Here is a 22,723-nt window from a genome sequence, read left to right on the forward strand (position 1 = left end):
GGGGGGTGGAGGGGAGCTGAAGGGGGGAGGGGAGGTGGAGGGGAGGTGAAAGGGGGGTGGAGGGGAGGTGAAGGGGGGGTGGAGGGGAGGTGAAGGGGGGGTGGAGGGTTGGTGAAGGGGTGTTGAGGAGAGGTGTGAAGGGGGGGTGGAGGGGAGATGAAAGGGGGGTGGAGGTGGGGTGGAGGGGAGGTGAAGGGGGGTGAGAGGGGGTGGAGGGGGGTGACGGGAGGTGAAGGGGGGTGACAGGAGGTGAAAGGGGGGTGACAGGAGGTGAAGGGGGGTAACGGGAGGTGAATGGGGGGGTGAAGGGAGGGGGGGTGAAGGGAGGGGGGGTGACGGGAGGTGAAGGGAGGGGGGGTGACGGGAGGTGAAGGGGGGGTGACGGGAGGGGGGGTGAAGGGAGGGGGGGTGAAGGGAGGGGGGGTGAAGGGAGGGGAGGTGAAGGGAGGGGGGGTGACGGGAGGTGAAGGGAGAGGGGGTGACGGGAGGTGAAGGGAGGGGGGGGTGACGGGAGGTGAAGGGAGGGGGGGTGACGGGAGGGGGAGGGGAGAAAGGGAAGTGGGGGGGGGGAGGAAGGGAAGTGGGGGGGGGCATAGGAGGTGAGGGGGGGAGGTAAGTGACAATTAATGTATCATGTGGCCGCTTGCTCCACCTTCCCCCAGTGTCTGCCGGTCGTCTGTCCCCCCCCGAAATCTTCCGTCTGTCCCCCCCCCCCGAAATCTTCCATCTGTGCCCCCCCCCCCGAAACGTCCCGCCTGTTGTGGGCCGCTCCCTCACCCATCCGGCCGCTCACTCACCCGTCCGGCCGCTCACTCACCCGTCCGGCCGCTCCCACGTGGGTCTGAGGCGGGAGGCAGCGTGTTGTGGCCGCTCCCCCGCTGTGTCCCGGCCGCTCGCTCCGCTCCCCGTGTGTGTGAGTGTGAGAGAATGTGTGTGTGAGTGTGTGTGTCCCCCCTTTGGCCCATCACTCCGCCTCAGGCCAATGAAAGGTGTGCGGGGGCGGGCAGGCCAAGGGAGCCATCTCATTGGCCTGAGGCGGAGTGACAGGCCCAAGGTGTTTCCCCTAGGGACAGGACAAACAGACAGACATACGACGGTTTGACAAATATATAGATAGATATATAGATATATATGTTATTAAATACTCTAGTATTAGTAGCTATAATCAGTTTTTAGTTGCACCATCTTGGAGTGTGGTAGCTACCAACATCTGTAGATACTTTCCTTTTAGGTTGTCTGGTGAGATCCAGGTTATACTTCTTACCTACGGAAGTACAGGGCCAGTAACCAATGGATGTACAATAGTCTTATCTTTTGGAATGTATTAGTCTAAAGTTAATTGCAGCCATTGTATTTTGAATCTGGAAGGAGATTCCAAATCAGACACTAAGGTTATGGTCGGTAAAAAGTTACAAAACAAACGTATTGTACCGTTAAAATAAAGTATATGAGGCTTGGTTACTTTTGCCTCGATTGCAAAAACTGGTGTAAAGATTAATGGTGCCAGATGTTCTATTTGTGTGTGGGATTTGTTTTCTCAATTTCCATCCCCCCCCCCCTTAATCTTCTAAAGCCGTGAATTATACAATAAGGTGCAAATTGTTTCTCATCTCCCACCTGACAATAATATTCTCACACACAAAAGTTGAAGCATAATGTCATTTATTTTTTACATTTAAATATTCTCTTAAATACAGAATTATCACAAGTGAGAAATCCTAGAAAGGTAAAAGAAAATGGCAAAAATATAAACAAAAAGACATGGCAAGCGTTGGATTTTACACTGAAATGATTATTTGTGTACATGTTTCAGAAAGAGCAGTGGGGGAGGGAAATGTTTTCAGTAGGGGAGGGGGGGCCAGGGTATTTAATTAAGGAAACAACACTATTAATAGAAGATTGTCGTGAGAAATGTCACAGCTCTTCTGAAGGGCTACTCAAATGGGATGCATCTAGCCACGTCTTCACCAAGAAGGATGTCTCACAGTGCATGGTACAGGACAGAGAAAAAATATATTCAAATACAGTCATCCTAACAAACAAATTAGGCTGTTTAAGGGAGAGGGTAAAAAGGATTTGAAATTGTAAGGACGTGATTTTCATACACAACTGCCCACACTTTCCCTATGAACTCTCCAAATTCAGATTACCTGGTTTGGTATTTTCACGATGTGGTCATTTTGGAGGGTGAAAGGGACGCATAGCTTCCCCATTAATAATGTACAAATAAATATAAATTGGTTGGATATTACATCTTGTGTTGTTAAGGTACAAAGTAAAATCTAGACAGTTTAAGATACTTAAAATCCCCTCTGGGTGCAATCCTGGATATTTTATTATTCCAGATGTGAAAGTCACGTACCAGTCCTCTTAACCCATTAGGTTATATAGTATTATTGTAATTGGATACCCAAGCACTTGAGTCTTGATGCAATGGGAACATCTTATTATTTCAAGTATAGATGATGCACAAATAGCATCACAACCAAGAACCTGGACAAGGAGGCAGCAACCTGCATCAAGAGAGCCAAACAGGGACACATGTTGATCATGGGTGATATTTGCAATGTCCATTCCCTTCAAGACAACACCAGTGACTCTCTTCCTAAAAAAAAGGAAAATGTTCAGGACCGTGCTACTCATTAGCCAGAGCGCTGGTATGAGGCAGGGCATATAGGGAGTGCACACCTGTACAGGCATTTAATACAGAATTTAGGGACAGTTCTACTAATTACATTTGGAGCACACTCCAAAGTCACCCAGTGAGAAGGAAGGGTCTTATTTCAGATTTGTGGTCAAGCTTGTTAACACTATGGATTGGAGAAAGGTTTCAGACTGTACGAAGAGGGCAGAGGTAGAACAGAGGTTTGGTATACTGGAGTTAAGTCAACCTCGCAAGCATCCCACTTCAGATACCCAGACACAGCTCTACCAAACCAGGCACCAGATGCCATGATAATGGTACATCTCCATCACAGTGTCTTGCTTACCAACAATTGAAATGTTTCAGATAAGGAATAGTGCAATTCAATAGGAAATTAGCCTACAGGTGCATGTCCTCCTGAACAGGATGAGGCTACCACTTATCGATAGAGATTTTTCAAGTATTCCTTTGTTTAATATGGTGAGAAATTACGTGCATCGCTAAATATACATAACCCTGCTCCTCACCATATTGAACGGGTGTGTTTTTAGTAAGGGGTCGGCCACAACATGTAGACCTCACCATCAGGACAAATGTTTTAGACATGAATACCTCACAAGATTAATAAAGACAGGCATAAAAGAGGGGGCTGCTGATCAGGATCTTCAATGCCATTTCTGGCATCTGTCAATGTGTCTCATAGCATCAATGTATCAAGGTCTCCCCGCCCCCTACAGTTGATTTGCTGAATGATTATGTAGTTATACGAGACGTTGGAAAGAACATATTATAATGTTATGTATCGTGTTATATGTCTCAGGTAGTCACTTTTCCTCCCTTTCACTCATCAGGTCTGGAGTGTTAATCTATCTAGGCAGAGGACATTTGATTAATAAGTTTCCCAACTATGAAAGTACAAGTTTATGATGGATCTACCTGTAGATCCACATGTTGGGAGTTTGATGTATACAACTTATGTGCATTTCATCAGAATTCTTTATTCTCGGTGGTGCTGACTTGGCTATGTATAATCAGATTTCCAAAATGATAGGGGTACTAATTAATATTCCCCTTTTGCTCCATTGAGTATACTCACATCTCTGTTACACATGCTAAACCAATAACACAAGTTCTGATCTATGTAAAAAGCTTTTGCAATGTGTTTTTATTTGTCTATTGTGGCAATAAGGCACTGTCATCAGTTTTACTGTACCCACCGGGCCACCAGTAGAAGTGAAGTATCCAGTAAAACCACTGGGTATACGCTAAGAATATTTGCATCATTGAAGTTGAACACAAGTTTCAACCATGAAAGGGCTTGACCAGGTTAGAGAGGTTGAATTAGCAATCAAGACAACTATGCTGTCCCAATAAATATGTAATCAATGCATATTTAATGGCCGGCAGGATGCTGCATTTCTACATGTAGCTTGTGGCATTCTTCACGTTTAGCACCCAACACTGTCTTATATTGTTCAGCTTACAGCAAATAAAAATACCACTTGTGGGTACATTTGCCTCAGACAGATCTGTAACTCTGTTCATCTTACAAATGAAAGGTAACGCAACTATGTGCTCAGGTGGTATAATACCAAGGGCAAACAATCATTTATTCCCTGTATGCAACATTGTTGGTCGGATCTATGAATACTAACTATAAAGCTCACGTGATTTGTAGCAAAATTAATAACCCAGCTTCTGCAAAGCAACAGACCGCATAAGATGTATTACAGCAGATGGTAGGACAGTCTCCTTGCACAATTATTACTATTTTATTTAAAAGTAGATTTCTCGTATCTGTACGGTACAAGGGGAAAAAGAAAAAAAGTTTTATTTGCCCAATATGAAACTTTCCACCAGACATCCGATACACCCGTCAGCTATCACCCCGCCCAGCATGTCAATCTCAGCGGTCATGCAGGAAATGTCATTATTCCAACAGAAGACGCCACAGAACTAGAAAGCCCTCTGAGCAAGTGGAAATCAGGGTCTTGCACTAACCCATACTTTTACCGATCGCATGTGTGGCCCGAAGGATACATCACATTGTGTCAGACCCCCATTTCCAAGCAACTCTTCGAGAAAGAATGAGACACACTGGGAGGATGCAGACTTTGGTTCGTGTACTGGCCCAGTACCGCTATTTGTTCTCCAAAGGCCAGAAAGAAATGCAACTTTCTCAATGGTCACCTGCTATAAACTGCTCTGTTTGGCACGAAAGGGAATGAGAACATCTGATGTTGGTGTAATAATACACACCATTCAGAACCTCAATAAAACATAGTGCATGTTTGAAATATAGCTGTGTATTGTGTGTATATATATATACACACACACACACAATATTGGGTGTATATTTCTTGCTATACACAAAATCAATGATCTATTTTAAATGTATACATATGTATATCAACAACATATATATTGACTGACTTCCATCCATTCCCCCATACCCTGCAGTAGAGGCTGCCATGCACTGCCAAAATAATGTCCTGCCAGGCTTTGCAACTCAGATCTGACTGCACATATAAAGCATTTTTAATGTGCTGGGTAAAAGGTTCCATCTAGAAGCAAATTCCTACAACTGGATTAGCACTAATGTTTTAGCAATAATTCAGTGCCAAATACATCTTAAACCGAGTAAAGCAAACACTTGTGTATCAGTTCCGACAGTGAACAGGGTAAATAAAAAATCTATCATCTAGATATGAAGGGGGGAAAGCACTGCTGGAGAGTGCAGAACAGCAGGCACAAATAGACAAAATACTATTTGCATGGCTATTCCAGTATCACCATGTGCAACATACAGCTCAGAAAGGATGGGATCACGTTTAACCCTTTCAGTGCCAACCTGTCACAACACACCGCTCTTTCAAAAGACTTTTAGCAAACATAGGACTATGCTAGTTCAATTTAGCCCTAACTCTTGCTATTCTAGTTGAAATGGTTAATATAATCCTTAAATGGTGGTTACGGCACCTACTCCCTTAGTAAAGGATCAGAAATCATGATACGATTAAGGACCCCGCATGACCTTGTATGAAACACCTTTTCACAGATGCTCACTGCACCAACCACTTGCACAGTAACTTTGACAATCCAAATCAACAAGCAAAACAGTCTTTCCGTTGATCTGGTTTTAGTGCACATACTGTATGGACTGCAGTACATTGCAGTGTATATTGGGGTTGACTAAGCACAAATAGAAAATTTGAAAAAAACAAAACTTATTTAGACTAAATAAATCACTGTTTTTTCACAAGTTCCTGTGAGTGCTTTGCCAACACGACACACACCTCTTTAGATTATATAAAATGGAATTGGTCACCCTACAGCATAATTTGCACACACGTTTTAAATTGTTTAGTTGGGCCAACATCTGAGAACCAGGAACCTCCGCTTGTAGTCGGGTTATCAGAACTTGGACAGAAAGGTCAATACGTGCTCTTCAGTATATTCTTGCAAATACATGCCGCCTGTTAAATGGCTTTAGATCATTGGTTGACAAATGGAGCCAGCCCTGGTTTTTAAAACCTATTCCATAACAGGAAGCAATAAGCTACAAACCCCAGAATGCTGGTGTTAAGTGGTTTTCACTTAATAAAGGGGTTGTTTAAAACTTTCAGCAAGAGACTACCACTGTCCATAGTAAAAGCACAGGACATTTGTACTTTTTATTTATTTATTTTTTAAATGTAGGGGGCATTTAAAATGGGCCTCCGGTTCCAGCTCAACAGAAGCTGGATGTCAGATTTGTATTCCGGATTATTGGGTGATCAGCCAAACCAATTTACTGAAACTTTGTGACGTTAATCTTTGAATTAAAATGTGCTGGCATTTTGCTGTTGGCCATTCAGCCGTTTTATGTTAAACATGTTACATACAGCCTGATTATCCTTTCCCCTATATTCAAGATAAAATCTATGTCTTTATATTTTCCATACCAAATGGTCTTAAAAGTGATAATAGCTTGAGAGGACAAACATTAGCATACAGGTGTTGCTATTTATGTGCTTGCAAGACCTGCAAATGCTGCCATGTATAATCAAGAATCTATTCTCCTTTATTGCTCAGATTGAATTCATTTCTCTGCTCAGGCTCTCACCTTTTAGATCTGCTTTTCATTTGTCTCCCTCTATTGCCCTGAACATGGTTTCATTGGGGACCAACATGTTGATAAGATGTGTTCATGCTCAACATAGTTAAAAGACTGTTACTTCCACCTGTAATGTCCACCAAGGCTGACAGGCTGTGATCATTGCAGATGGAACTCACCATACTCATCAAGTCAGGAAATCAGAATTCTGGTTACAGACAACTTGGTGCACTACAAAGTTGTAGTTGGTTAGTATGTTCGTTAACGGTTGACTAATTAGCTCAGATTTTGAGACCGATACTGCACTGGAGCTATGTCAAAAGGCCTGTATCCCTACTAAATATACATATCATAAGGAGGAAAATACCAGTGTATTTAACATATGTGTCAACTATGGTCAACTCTGTGCACAATCAGTACAAAGTGTGTGCACATGTGGATATAAGCAGCAATGTAGTATATTTACAGAGCACATCATTAAATAAACATCTTCAGCCCTCAAAGTGATCGCATCAACCAGTGTATTTGGATCTTAATTAGCTACACTCAAAAGGGGTGAAGTACCAAGGCAAAATTAGAGCAAAATTGAAGCAAATGGCGCCATGTTCATCCAGCGTCTTTTTGCTTCAATGTTTTAATGTCTCTGCTCCAATTTTTGCGCCCCACGTCAGCTTGTGATTTAAGAAGTGCTAATATGAAGTTACATAAGGAACCTCTCTTACATTTGATGCAAACACAAGCCAAAATGCAAGTCAATTCTATTCACATTTCCTTTACGTTCATCCATCTATTCACGGTCCTGCTGCATGTCTCTTATTGCACAAACTTCAGGGGTCAGCAGCAAATGGGATAAGCCGGCACATAACTGAATGTCGTTGTGTATTAGTTCTACAGGAATTCCCCAGCTGTTGAGTTCTCAGTGGCAAAAGTGGTCTATTTTAAACCAGGGCTGTGAATTATACCACTGCGCCCCACCCTAAACACAGGCTGCCTCACCCTCATGGTTCTTTGGTTCAGTGTGGTTATTGAACATGCACATACTCCCAACACAATTTTCAACCGAGCTCTTAAACTGTTGTAGTCATCAACAATTTGTTTGTGTGTGTGTGTGTGTGTGTGTGTGTGTGTGTGTGTGTTGTAGGGGGGGGAGGAGGGGAGAATGTTAAATTATAAACACACTGGCCCTATTCAAAACAGTGAGAAGCAGATTAACGTACTGTTATAAATGCATGGAGTCTTAATGCACCTCAGTCTTCCTGTCATAAGTGATCTGTGTCATAATCTCTTCACAAATATACAAGTTCAGTTTGTTTGGTTTGTAAACAGTTTGAGGGTTCCATTTAAAACCAATAAAGTCTGCTTCGAACATCCAGTACTGGGCTTCAAAACGCTGTTCCAGGCAGCCGAGAACGTTTAGTCGTTCATTTTACCGATCACTGTTGCGCTCACTTTCGTGAAATTAGGTAATGGTGCTGGTCTGAGAAAATGGCCGCCGCTGGTAGGTCACAGCATGGTCAACGGTCCTCTCAGTCGCACACAATACTGCTGAATGCTTACATGCGTTTCCCTTTTCTTTATTGCAGGTTAACTCGAGTGAAGGAAGCATGATGTTTCGGGGGGGACATCCCCCCCATGTCACCTGTAGAGAGGCTGCATCCCCGCTGAAACATTGTGCTTCTTTCACTCGTGTCAACCTGCAATAATGAAAAACAAAATAAATGCAAGTGCCCAGCAGTAGTGTGTGTGCGGGGCGGAGAGGGGACAGTTGACCACTTGGCAGCTGAGAAAGTGCGAGTTTATTTATTTCTATAGCTGCTGTTTTTATTTTATTTTACCCTAAATATATTTTGGTATATTATGGATTATATCCACCTGAAATTGAGCGATAATCTCATATATCTAGCATGTTTTGCACATAATCCCAATTGCAGCAGTACTGCCAAAACAATGCGTATTAAGTATCATGATCAAAGAGTCTCCACTACAAAGGCCAAAAACTCAAGTATCTGCAAAGGTTCTAGGCAGACGACATCTGCATCCACTGAGTAGACTCTGGACATGAAAGGACACTGATGAGGATACTATACAGTAACTTGAGGATTCTATGAATTGCAGCATGTCTTGCTCACTTTTTGGACCAGATCTAAAACCCACTTCCCCAGCTGCTATTTACAAAGGCTTTCTGACCACCTCGTATTAAGCAAGCGATCGACACCATGGATACCTTGAATGATTTTTCAGCTGCTGGGGTTGATGAGGTTTAAAAAAAAAAAAAAAAAAAAAAAAGAGTAAGTGACTATGACCAGGTTTAAAGAATCATCGTCAGCAAGTATTGCTCCCAAATTTGTACTAGTTATTGCTACATTAATGTGTATCCGTGTACTGCTGTAGAGAGCAAACAACTATAGTTAAGCTGAGCCCCCAAAAGCTGGTCACGTACAGTCACACATGTGACTGTTACACTGATGTGGAAAATGTTCCATGACCTATTCAATAGACCTCCAGCTAATAACAGGGAACCTGCAATCACTCCAAATATGCTATCATGGAAGGAAACAGCCTTAATAAACAAACCCTGCAATCTTCTGAAAGCCCACAACAGAGTGCACGAGTGTTACAGCACCGGTCCAATTTAGCAAGTTATGCTGGATGTGCAATTAAGTGAAACCCCTTTTCCATGTATCATATTCTCTATAGTTAATAAGCAAGTTATAAATACTGCTGGTAAAAAAAAATGCTACGGTGAACACTTAATACCTGCAAATAAATATTTTATTGCAACCTGTCTCTGGAGATTTTATAATTTAGCATAATCGGGGGTGGGGGGGGAGGAAACAAACACATACATATTACCCACACTCATTCACACACACACACACACACACACACGTATTTTATCAAGTGGGACTAGTGTTCTGAAACCGTGACCGGATAACAAGCTCTCGCTCATTTGAATAAAAATAGCAAGGGAAGTACATCTCTCATTACACAAACGTGTTTGCTCCCCTTTGTTGCCCAGGTTAAAAGATTAGCAGCTTCAAAGTGCAGGGAGAGCGGGTCCCGTAAAGATGTCCAATCTATCCGCCTTGTCCTGAAGTCAAAGTGTCCTCGCACTGTACTAGTAACAAAAAAGCAGCTCAGCTCTCCGAAGGGGACACATATTCCAGTCCCATCCTACTCATTAGCACCATATTTCCTGTGTCTGCCTGCTAAGTCTACATTGCTGGACAGATCCCTCCATCTCCCATTGCACATGTATGAAGTGTCTGTATAAAGACGAAGAGAGTGCTCACGACAGGTTAATCATAACATGTAACTCGAGCACAGTAAAAGGTATGCTGCTGACAGTACCCTTCTTTAGCCTTGTGAGGGACAGATTATCTGGGTGGTAACCCAACTTTTTCAGTGCCAGTGCTGTGTTCAAGTCAAGGGTGAAAGAATTACCACAGGGGTCTGGATAACCTGCCTTTCAACCCTCTATGGTTGTGATGACCGAGTATTGGAGGGACTGGTGTGGAAATATTGCAACAAAACCCAGCAAAATGACACACATTGTTCCCACTGGGGCAAACATTTTGAGCGAAGGAGAGGACTGAGCCAATGAAGCTTGTTGACGGACATATTACCAACTGAAAAGCAATCCCAACCCCCCAAAAGCTCTCCCAAACACAAACCGTAATTGAAAATAATAGGGGAGGAATCATTTTCCTTCTCATAACCCTGGCGTTTGTTTATAAAAAAAAAACCCCCCAACATCTGTGCATGAAAACAAATGTAGAATAAATAAAAAGGACCGTCAGAGGTCTGCTTGTAGGAGTAGGACGATGGGGAGGCTCAGGTGTGATAATGAATAAGGAGAGAGGGAAGGGAGTAGCGCCATGTGCAAAATAGCTGCCAAAGTGTCACACAGTCAGGGCACCTCCCGCAGAAGAATGCCGGCCTGACCAGAGGGTGTGGCTGTCTGGATTCTCCTCCAGCCTCCCCATCTCTGCCCCAGATGATTCTGCTGCCCTGTCTGGCTGTGTCATAGGTGCAGAGTGATCCTCTGCCAAGTCAGAGGAGGTCCCAGCAGGCTCTAGCACTGGGCCGCCCTCTGAGCAGGCAGTCATTGTGCGATCCCCTGCTTCTACCTTTTCTGAGCTACTCGGCTCTGCTGGCTCAGAGTGGACAAAACCTGCCACCTCTGGTTCCGGGTCTAAGCTTGTGTGGTTGTGAGCGTACAGAGATGTCACGTTGCCATCTGTGTACTCCGCAGGTGAGGCTGGCCTCCCTGAGTCCTCATCGGAGAAGCAGAGGACAGATGAGCTAGCAGGGAGTAAGACAGGGGTAATGGAGGGATGGCAGGTGGATGATGGCAGTGAGATGGGTGTCTCCAAAAGGCAGACCTCCAGACTCTCCACACTGGAGTCCAGACTGAGGCTGGAGCCGCTAGAGGCTTCATCCCCCTCATCCAGTAGCCTCTGGCGCTCCTCAGCGCTCTGCAGGTGCCGAACCGCAGCTTCATTTTCCAGGTAATAGTTTTCAGCGATGAATTCCTGGAAGTCCTGGGTATCCTGATGCTGAGTGACCCCAAGGGAGCAATGGGGATGTTCCTCCTCAGGGGGCTGTGGTCGAGGCTGCTGGCGCTTGTTCTCCAGCTCTAGCTTCATAATGGTGTGGAGGTAATGAGTCCGTACCCGGATGGGGTTAAATTCGATGCGGCCAGCTATATTACTACAACCATCCCGAGAACAGCCACATGGAAAGGACATGCGGTCCACCTGAGAAAGGGACACAAACGGGGAAAAGACAGAGGCCAAGAATGGGACAAAGTGGGTAAGAAAGGGAAAAAATAGTTTGAAAGGAAGAGAGAGTGAGATCAGATGGGAAAAGGGTTCAAGGAAAAATAGGGATAGAGAAATCGAGACAGGGGAAATCGAGTTAACTTTTTGGTATTAAAATCACCAATATACTACAACAGACCTTAGCTTTCATATTGTGACCTTAAACTGAACTGGTGCCTATGTATTAAGTGTTGCAAACTGCTTTTTTGGAACAAAATTGGCGGAGATAAATCTCATTTAAAAATGCGCTTGTGCGCGCCTATGTACAAACATGACATTTCTCAACCTACACCAGCAGTGTAACAATGTTTGTGTTCTTGTGTGCGGCACAGAGCTGGCCTGCGCTCAGCTTACAGGTATAAATGGTATGAACTAACAAAGCATGTTTTTGTGCGCCCACTAAAAGTGGAAAGCGCGTCAAAATCGTCCGCCAAGGACAACAGTGTAAATCCTAAAAAGACTTAACAGTGCTCGCGCAGAATGAAGATGCTATGTATCAACCCAAAAATGTATGTGCCGCAGTAGGGATATTCCATTACATTGGTTAACAGCATGTGTTATTGTCCGCGGTATGGCTATTATAAATATTCCAATAACTGAAAATGACTGCTACTAATGATAAATAAAATACAATTGAAATTAAAACAATTGTGTACAATGACGTAATGAATCAAAAGTCAGTTCAAACAACAAATGATGCGTCATACAGTATATAGGAAGTCTTTAGACATATGACGCGCATTTTAGGCAGGTTTGTATGTGTTGTCAGCACTGAAATTTTGATGCACAAAAAAAATGTAAAATGTAAACTTGGTACGTACTGTAGTGCCGACGGGTAATCTAAAACAAATCTGGGGCAATCACCAACAAGACCCAGGTACATGCTGGGTACATGCTGGGTACACGCTGCAACATTTCAGTGACATTTCTGCAGACAGACTAATGGCCCATCGGATTAACACAGCGGGGGTCCCTGGCAGTCCCATTCAAACTGAATGGGATCAAACTGAATGGGACTGCCAGGGACCCCTGCTGTGTTAATCCGATGGGCTATTAGTCTCTGCAGAAATGTCACTGAAATGTTGCAGCATGTACCCAGCATGTACCTGGGTCTTGTTGGTTATAGCCCCAGATTTTCCAAGGCAAGTTTAAGGCAAGTTTTAGAATACTTGTTGGCGCACCTGTAGGCACCATTGTGTTTGCAGATCATACAATAGTCAGAGTTTTGCCTCTTTAGTGTGGTCACTTCAACAGGGCACAAAAATCGCAGCTACTTTAAATACGATATGGTTCAAATGCAGGAATTAGAGCAGTTTTGGCGAAATATAGTTAGCAGAAATAATTTAGGAGCGCAAAGCTCTGTTCTGATTTTTGCCTTCGACGCTTCTGCACCTGGCTCGAATCCTAGTGTCAGCTCTCGCCATGTGACCAGGGAGACTTCAGGATTGTACATTCTAGAAGGCAGTGACATGTTGTGCCTGCAACATTCCATCGACCGTGCTGCAAACATGGCCAGCGCGATGCAAGAAACAAATGACATCATACTATGATGTACGCACAGACACGTCCACGAACCCTGCAATCCACACAACAAGGTTTTGTGCAAGTTTTTGTCGCAGATCATAGAAACCAAGACGACACATCAGGTTTCATTTCCTAGATGCTGTTTTTGAGGAGAGTGTTTTCTTGGAATCTCACATATAGAGGCCACAGCTGTAAAATCCCTGCATTCGACCAATCTTATTTCATCCAACCCCACCGCTCCCAACCAACCTGACACTTGATGCCGGCCTGGCTGCAAGGACAGGCCTCTGGATCGCAGTATAGCCGGCAGTCACAGCCGCACTCCTCCCGCGAGAGACGGATAGCTCGCAGCTCCTGCTTCTCCTCCGCATCGATTCGATGAATCCCAGCCGACCGGAGCATGGCTCTGCGTCTCTTGGTAGGTAGCGGCTGAAGAAAGAAGTAATCGTCTACTTCTACATTGTCCACGTCTATGTCGTCATCCGACACATCCTCCAAGGTTAGTCCCTCTGCCTCCTCCGACTCCACGGTGCCGTTTTTGGTCAGCTGGTGGGGAAGAAGCAGTACATTCATATCTGGGAGTATTCAGTGGGCAGTATATTGATAACTGCATCACTGAGCACCATTTATTTCAATGGGAGTGGCAGGACCAAGTCTGGCATTCTGATGATGCAGACATATTTAAGTCCCACCTAGGGCCAAAGTGAACAAGGATAGTTGCACGTTTAATAAGTTAAATGCGATGTAGCCGTTGGACACTTTTTGTTGTTAAGGAATCCGACAAATAAATATTTTTATAAATTTCTAAACTTTTGACATTCCCAGGGAAAAAAAACAAATGCTTGTAGAGCGTTTTTGCAACTTTTAATACATTTGGGTGATGATTCTGTTAATCAATCCTCAAATCTACAGGTAAATAGTTTCTGTAATATTCTGTCTTTATGTAATTGGGATGCCATATCAGTCAAACAGCGAAAAATAATTGGCTGATATGCATTAAGGTCAGTGGACCTAAAGAAAGGAAAACATTTATTCTTCAGAAGGATGCAATTAAGTAAATGTGTTTGTTTAAGAGTGATTGGATGGAAGCTGTGCGGGACCACCACTTTAAGCATATACCACTGGGTGAACTCTTGTTATACTAAAAAGGCAGCAGTTCAGCTGCTGGTTCTATGGAAGTTTGCCAGAGAAAAATATTGTCAAGGAGGAGGATGTTTTCACACTTCGAGACAATACATTTTTCAATATGTTTTAACCTATTATTCTGTTATACTGTCATGTTAAAAATGATATACAATATAGAAAGCTAATAGAAGGGGACAATTCCAGAAATAAGCGTTTTTTTTATATGATCCTTGATCCACGTTGGAAAACACCCTCGTGGTTGCAATAATGTGATGGTTCTCCAGAGGGTGGTTTCATCATGTGAACCTTAGGGAACCATGACAAAATAAGGCTGTGCAGCTGCATGATGCAAGAGGGGATCCATCTTATTCACATCACTGAACAGTGTAAAGAAGCTCTGCAAGCTCATTAATACCAACACCATCCATGTAAACGCAAAGCTCTAGACTCTAGAGCAGGGGTGGCCAACTCCAGTCCTCAAGGGTCATCAACAGGTCAGGTTTTAAGGATATCCCTGCTTCAGCACAGGTGGCTCAATCTTTGACTGAGTCACTTGTGCTGAAGCAGGGATATCCTTGAAACCTGACCTGTTGGTGGCCATTGAGGACTGGAGTTGGCCAGTCCTGCTCTAGAGGGTAGGTGTTCCTTTTCCATTTCTCATTCACATATGTGAAGCGGATGTTTTGAAAAACCAGCACTAGAAAAATCCCTCGCTTTGTGCAAAAATATTTCTGTTGGTCATTATGGTTCTTGTGCTTTTAAATAGGATGACGGCGATGTGCATAAAAACACTTTCAGGCACGTCCCTTCCACGTAGGGATTACTACATAAAATGTGTTGTGCCCGGAACACGGAAATAATGTGACCTGATCAAGATCACAAGGAGCGGGCACTGGGAGTTCAAACACGTTTCAAAGAGAAGTGGAGGGACAGATTGCTTGTAAAGTCTTTGCATTTAATATCATGTGAGCTGTGTAGTCTAGTATTATGCAGTGTGCATACATGGAGCTATTGCCATGAACAAGTGAAGGTGACGCCGAAAATCAAAAGGAAATAGAAAATGAAGGCCACACATTGCAGCCCCAGCTGCAGTCCCTCCCAGGGGCCACTGCCTGTAAGATTTGGGGGGAGGGGGGGGGTGAGGTACCTTCAGCTTGCGTGTGTGAAGTTTCTCCTCCTTCAAGTGCTCCCGCAGGACTTCGCGGTGGGACACCTCCTGCTCCTGGGCAAACTCGCACAGCGTGTATTTGTGCACGGAGTTGTGGCGTTGTGCCATGCCCAGGGAGCTGCCCCCCTGGCTGGGCACGCTGGTGAAGCCCTGGCGGCGGGAAAAGTAATAGACCGTCACCTGGTCGAAGCGCACATTCTTCTGCCTCAGCGGCTTCTGCCGCTTCAGGATGGATGTCGCTGGGAAGAGAGGAAAAAGGTGATGCTAACAATGGATTCAGAGTAGTGACCCCTTCTGAATCCCGATATTTCTTATGCCTATGAGGTCCCACAAGTTGAAGGTCCACGCTATAAAAAGGACACGTGTGAGAGAGCGGGTGCCCTGAATAGACAGTGTATGAGATACTATATTCAGAATGGTCAAAACTGAATGGATTCATATAGATATCACCAGTGTTCGACAAACCTATACATTTGCTCGCCCCGGGCGAGTGGATTTAACCCCCGGGCGAGTAAATATTGGCCCAAGCAGCACATGTTTGGTACTAGGTGGCGAGTAGATTTTTTTTGTGTGGCGAGTAGATTTTTTGGTGATTTGTCAACCACTGGATATCAGAATAAAATGCAAATATTGGTACTACATGGGCAGCCCACAAACATTGTCAAAACAAATTCCTTTCTCTCAGTCCTAAACAAAAACGCTTCATTCTAGTTTACCAGTGACATTTATCTACATAACAATCAGCCATAATATAAAGCGAGCTGATTGATGCATAAGAAACATAACATAATTTGTGCACAAAAGTAAGGGGACTGCAGATTGAAATCCAGGAGGACGACGTGACCCTCAGCCCACCTCACAGCTTTATTTTTTTAGCTCTTCTACCAAGAATTTGACAAATGTTGAAAGTTCACAAGCGATCAGAACAGGGTCTTAAGGCAGTTACAGTCCCGTGCCAACCGTAAAGGTTAATGGCTGAGAGAGAAGACACAGTATTAACAGACCTAAGTCTTCGTACAGACAACTTACGTATGAGTCCAGTGGTGGTGGGGGTGTTGACGCTGTCACAGCTCTCTGCACTGTCACTGTTTGAGATCTCATCGTCAGAGTCTTTTGATGTAGAGATTGGGGAACCCACATCCACCTCTTCAAACTTTCTCTTGAGGCTTCTGTTCGTGACTGCATCCATTTGTCTTGGGCTGGCCTGCAAGGAAAAGGGAGAGGGGGGAAGAGGATGATGTACAGTGTGACCCAAGCTACAAATAGGGAGTGTAACGTCTGCAGCCGTGAGACAGAAACTACTGATAGAAAGATACACAGAAAGAGGGCACGAGAAGGGCCACGGAAAGACGGAGCAGGACAAGAGAGAGACAGAAGAAACAAAGATAGTGAGGAGACAGGTAAAAAAAACTAAGAAGAGAATCAGTAGACGTCGAGAGACGAGTGAGTAAAAGAACGATAGGTTCTGCTCAACACCATGATATCGCACAATAGGGAGGAGCTGTAATGCAAACAACCTGTTCACATTCAAAAAGTTTCATCATTTGTTTTGTTAAAAAGAAATCCGGCGTCAAGGCCCGAACCAGTTTTTTCATCATCACAAGCGTATACTTACAGGAGGATTTCACACACACACAAAAAAAAATAGAATAAAGAAAAACGAAAAATGACGTTTTATTTAGCTTTGGATATTTAATCCCAGACACCGTGTAACTACCTTCTCTAGCTTCACGTGTAGGAGAAATGCGGGTGGCGATCTCTTTGGAGCAGTATTTCATACAACCGTAAATCTGGTCTATTTATTAGACACAAAAGGCACAGAGCAGTGACTAGTGCTTGCACTTCTACCCACACGCCTACATCCAAGCCCCAAATCTCTCAGTGACAAATGTTGCTAAGCTGCAAAGCACCTTCATACATTGGTGCTACCTGAACTTCAAAGCGATACTCCCCGTCAACAAAGTGAAACAGCTGGTTGTGACCCTCATAATATAGTCCCCGAGATCGTCACTCCACTGTTAGTACATTACAGGTGTAGATATTTCCAATTCAGATACAATATGAATTACATGTACAATATACCTGGATGCTGTCCCATATATTACAACTTAATTCAAAGCACTCTTCAAAGATGGCCGTATGCCACGTGGATATAAAATAGATTAGCCTAGAGCTATTCAAGGCAACGAATCCCTCCCTAAATTTGCTTTTAGGGCCATTGTGTCTAGTCTTGAAACCGCATATCATTACAGGCATACCCCGCATTAACGTACGCAATGGGACCGGAGCATGTATGTATAGTGAAAATGTACTTAAAGTGAAGCACTACCTTTTTCCCACTTATCAATGCATGTACTGTACTGCAATCGTCATATACAGGCATAACTGATGTAAATAACGCCTTTGTAACAGGCTCTATAGTCTCCATGCATGCGCACAGCTTCGGTACAGGTAGGGAGCTGGTATTGCTGTTCAGGACGTGCTGACAGGCGCATGCGCGAGCTGCTGTTTTCCTATTGAGCGATATGTACTTACTCGCGAGTGTACTTAAAGTGAGTGTCCTTAAACCGGGGTATGCGTGTACTCCTCTGTGTCTATGCTTCTACTGATTATTGCGGAAACACTGAGAAGCCTTAGACCAGGGGTGCTCAACTCCAGTCCTCAAGCCCCCCTCCCCCAACAGGCCAGGTTTTCAGGATATCCCAGCATCAGCACAGATGGCTCAGTCGAAGATTGAGCCTCTGACTGAGCCACCTGTGCTGGTGCAGTGACTGATTGAGCCACCTATGCTGAAGCGGGGATATCCAGAAAACCTGACCTGTTGGAGGGGGGCAGGCTTGAGGAGTGGAGTTGATCACCCCTGCCTTAGACGTGACACCGAGCGATTCTCTTTCCCCCCCACATATTTATGAGGATCTTTTATGGTTGCAATGCAGCAAACCAAATGATGAGAAGTTCCCAACGTCAGGGGCTCCTTACAGAATGGCACAGGTAGAAGTAGCCCCACCCACACCCTTTTGCACACCGTGAATATGAGATGAGAGATGTTTGCTTCCCCATGGCAGATTTCCTTTGCATGTCTGTGCTGTGACTCAGAGTAGGCCCGACCTGCTCGTTTGGCATCTCTACGCTTTTACCAGCTAGAGACAGTTGTCATAGCAACCAAAGCAAATGAGTTGAAAGGCGGGAGAACATGTAAACCAGAGTATAAAGGGGCAGTGAAAGGGAGTGAGCAAGGGAGAGCGAGGAGGCAGTACGGTAAGGAGGAAGAGGGAGATATAGATGGAGACACAGTGCAGAGAGGCAATGACAAGGAGACCAGTGTTTTCAACTGGGGTTGTTCAGACCACGTGGATTCCCCGGGCATCCCTAGAGGGTTCCCTGCAATTTTCAGCTCTTTTTGAAAATTGTACCAAACACAGAAAAATGTACAATGCCTCTAATCTCAGACGCGCTATTAGAGAGGGTTGGGGTTCCTTACAATGTATCTGATCTCAGACACACTATTAAAGACTGTTGGGGTTCCTTACAATGCATCTAATCTCAGACACGCTATTAGAGAGGGTTGGGGTTCCTTACAATGCATCTGATCTCAGACACGCTATTAGAGAGGGTTGGGGTTCCTTACAATGCATCTGATCTCAGACACGCTATTAGAGAGGGTTGGGGTTCCTTACAATGCGTCTTTTCTCAGACACGCTATTAGAGGGGATTGTGGTTCCTTATGCACCCCATCCCATGTTGGGGTTACAATATAGGTTAAAAGGAGTTAGATACTAAACACCTGCCACTCTAGTTAAGGTCTTCACTAATGACCAGACAGAGGTTTAGCTCCACCCCTTTTCTGCCCAGAGACAGGGGGTGAAGGGAAAATGATAAATAGGAGAGCAGAAAGATTCCAACTGTCAGATCCTGAGAGGAGAGACCATGGAAGGATCTCAACTGTAAATAGTTACGTTGGGGTAGGAGTTACCTTTATTGTTTTCAAGAGCAGGGATGTGTCCTTTAAAGCAGCGCTGCGCAAACTTTTTCAGCTGCGGCCCCCTTCCTGGGAGCCACAGCGTTCGCAAGACATGGCTGCAAATGACGTTGCGGGTCACGTAACGTGACCCCACAGCGTCATTAGATGCGCATTGCCATGGCGACGTGTGACGTCACATGACCCCGCAGCGTACTTTGACGCCGCGTTGAAGACCCGGCTGCCAGTAGGTAAGTGAGGTTACAGAGGCCTCACGCCTCCCCCGGCATTAAATTAAATGCCTGGGAGAAGAGCACGGGGCCTCTGTAACAGCCCGCCCTCCCCCTGCAAATTCTCCTCCCCCCCCCCTGGGAGGTGCGCCCCCAGTTTGCGCACCGCTGCTTTAAAGTAAGGCCGCTAGTAAAGGAAGTTGGAGAAGTACAAGCTTCAACAGGGGATATCAGTGACCATTAGGGTTGGCCTATCTGTAGTCCTAGGACTAATCTGAGGTCGGGATCATCAGGAGTTATGACACAGTATCTTAATCAGGATCCTGAAAGAATAAAGTGCAGTGCAAGAATGAGGAATCGCCCCCTGCTACCTCAGTACCAGGGGACACAGCATGTGAGGTGAGGTAGGATACAGTTATGACCCACTCTCCTACAGTGAGGAAGGGGATCGGAATCCTCTGACAAAGGTAATGCACCCCGAGTAGCCAACAACACAGACATCTATGTAAACTCCCTTATAGCCGGGCAGGGAGGGTTACAAATGGCGCCCAACGTGGGGCTGGGTGTGAAAAGAAGATGGTCTTGGTTTTTTCCACTCATTTTGGAACTTTTGGAGCGAAGAAAATGTTTTTTTTTTTTTTAATAAATACTGCTGAGAATTGTGTTCCCTGTTTAAAAATGATGTCGCTCATCTCAAGAAACAATGATAACTACGACATGAATCTAAAGTTTAAAATGGCGGCGTGTAACGGCCGCGTGTTTGCTGGACTGTTTGAAACAAACATGACTTGTTTAAAAAGGAGTGTTATGTGTCATTGCAAGTGATGTAAACTATGCAGAATCCAGCAAGAGAAAGCCGAGGTGTAGAAAATAAAAAATGCAAATCTTTAAAGAAACAAGTGGATGTATATGTTGTGAGCAACCAGTCAGTAACAGGTGTGCCGTGCGGAACCTGCCAGTAACGGGTATAGTGTGAGCAACCCGGCTAAATGACATAGGAGCTGTGAGCAACCAGTTAATTAGTGATTACATTTTGGGGCACAAAGTTGTGATGTTGTGCACTGAGCGTATCAGAGACTATGGAATGGTAAAATAGTGGTGGGCTCTAACTCCTCACCATCAAGAGAATGTTGCCGATATCAGAGGGGCAGCGTTCCCGCCCAGTAAACACGATCGAGATTTCCAGCCGAAAAGAACCATTTTTATTTGCAAGCGTGCTAAGATGCACTGATTGCAAAGTCCATGCAGAGTGGGGTGAATCCGGAGCTCCGCCTCTAAGACTTTCCAATGACTGTCTGGTACAAAAGAGGGAGCCAATCAGCGTGCCTAGATTTTGTAAGGGGAAGAGCTCTAGTATATAATCCTTCCCTCCACTTCAGAATGGCGGGAAGTAAATTAAACCACACCCAAGCAAGGGAACAGATAGCTACAGTAACTTTTGTATATTGTAGAGCAGAGGCCTACATTAAAGAACAAATCTAACACTTACCTGAAAGATTTCCAGTGTCAACTCAGGTGAACCATCTGTAGTGACAGTCCGTCACAACCGGATCTCTGGCAGGGTTCTGGTGGTGTCGTTATTAGAGAAGGAGTATGTGCAGGTCATCTGCGATACCGGCGGGAGGCCCGGGAGGCAGGCGACTATCTGCTAGATGCCTAGAATGTCAAACCCACTATTTACAGTCTGCGGAGATGTGGAACCTGCACTCCAGCCCCTTGCTCCTCCTGAGACTGCAGTCAAGACGGACGTCTTCACAGAGATGGATCGCCTACCTGAACCAGAGGAGAGTGCCGTTGCTGTGGGGATTTCAGTTGATCTGAGTACCAAGGTTCCCGAGCAAGCGAACCTGGAACCAGATACCGTAGATCCAGGTGTGATCGCTGAGGAGATGATCGAGGAGACACCCTTCCTTCTCACTAAATTTATAGATGTCCTGGACGGGGATGTCAGTGTACGAAAAGAGGAACCGGTGTTGTTTGCCACGGAGCCTGAAGTTTTGCTGTTGAGAGAGGCATATCCTTTGTTAAAGGCGCCTGGGTCGCCGACAGCGTCTGGCTCTCCAAGTCTAAAGAGGAGGCCCAATTTCCTGCATTGAAAGCAGGGTTTTTACCGGTTGCTGCCATAGCCCCTGGATGTGGGTCTCCGCCCTGGGCCCATGATGAGCAGAAGGAGAAGGTTCTGGAACTTCCGCCCTGGGCCCATGATGAGCAGAAGGAGAAGCTTCTGGAACTTTGTATGAGAAAATGTTTACTGTTATGTACCTAAATTTTACATGACCAAGATGATATGCTGCCATGCTGGACAAGACAAATCCTGGTGGGAGGCAGGACGACTCACTGAGGAAGAAGACCCCATTCTGCGAAAGAGAGCAGCATTGATGATAGACTGTATTAAAGTGCTGATGTACTATGGGATATGGCCATGGCTCCACCAGAAGCGGAAGAGCAACTAATATGGGTATTGCCAGGGTTTCCTTATACTCCCCGTTTTAGTCAATCTGACCATGTAGTGCGGATCAGGTGCGCATAATGACAGGAGGGGATGATCATCCGTATGTAAATGAGAAAGTTATGAAGGCCGCAGAGTATCATCGACCTCGTTGTGTAATGGAAGTGGTAAAAGATCATATAACCAAACTCCGTTGCATTAACAAGGAATGCTGAGGGCAGAACACCGGACACAGGTTTGGTATATGGGGAGGTAGGTGTGTGTGTGTGTGTGTGTGTGTGTGTGTGTGTGTGTGTGTGTGTGTGTGTGTGTGTGTGTGTGTGTGTATATATATAGAGAGAGAATAGTCACAGCAGGCACTTCACTGGCTTGAATAGGGTAGGTGCATGTTCTATAGTGTACAATAGAAAAACAATGTAACCCAATGGGAAACAAAAACAGCACTCAAGGTATTAATGCAAAAAAACCAAATATATTAAAAAAAAAAAAAAAAAAAAAGGCACAAAAATTCCAACGTTTCGGTCCCCCGAGGAAGGTCCTATACAGGACCGAAATGTTGGAATTTTTGTGCCTTTTTTTTCTAATATATTTGTTTTTTGCATTAATACCTTGAGTGCTGTTTTTGTTTCCCATTGGGTTACATTGTGTGTGTATATATATATATATATATATATATATATATATATATATATATATAATCAAAAAA

At 44.6% G+C, this 22,723-nt stretch overlaps 1 protein-coding gene across 3 annotated transcripts in view; it reads right to left on the reverse strand.

Moving 5' to 3' along the window:
* Positions 1-1,645: 1,645 nt before the first annotated feature.
* CSRNP2 (cysteine and serine rich nuclear protein 2) overlaps positions 1,646-22,723 on the reverse strand; it is a 58,822-nt gene continuing 37,744 nt past the window's right edge. The window contains exons 2-7 of one of the 3 annotated variants that reach the window (XM_075591617.1): positions 21,342-21,568; positions 21,058-21,224; positions 16,410-16,584; positions 15,360-15,619; positions 13,337-13,633; positions 1,646-11,500 (exon numbers count right to left, since the gene is read on the reverse strand). In XM_075591617.1, the coding sequence (XP_075447732.1) occupies positions 10,643-11,500; positions 13,337-13,633; positions 15,360-15,619; positions 16,410-16,569 (1,575 nt within the window). In that variant the 5' untranslated portion in view covers positions 16,570-16,584; positions 21,058-21,224; positions 21,342-21,568 and the 3' untranslated portion in view covers positions 1,646-10,642. Of the gene's footprint in view, positions 11,501-13,336; positions 13,634-15,359; positions 15,620-16,409; positions 16,585-21,057; positions 21,569-22,723 lie in introns of all 3 variants that reach the window. The other 2 variants (XM_075591616.1, XM_075591615.1) reach the window with 2 other exon arrangements.

Source organism: Ascaphus truei, chromosome 3 (assembly GCF_040206685.1).
Source record: "Ascaphus truei isolate aAscTru1 chromosome 3, aAscTru1.hap1, whole genome shotgun sequence".
Lineage (NCBI taxonomy): Eukaryota > Metazoa > Chordata > Amphibia > Anura > Ascaphidae > Ascaphus > Ascaphus truei.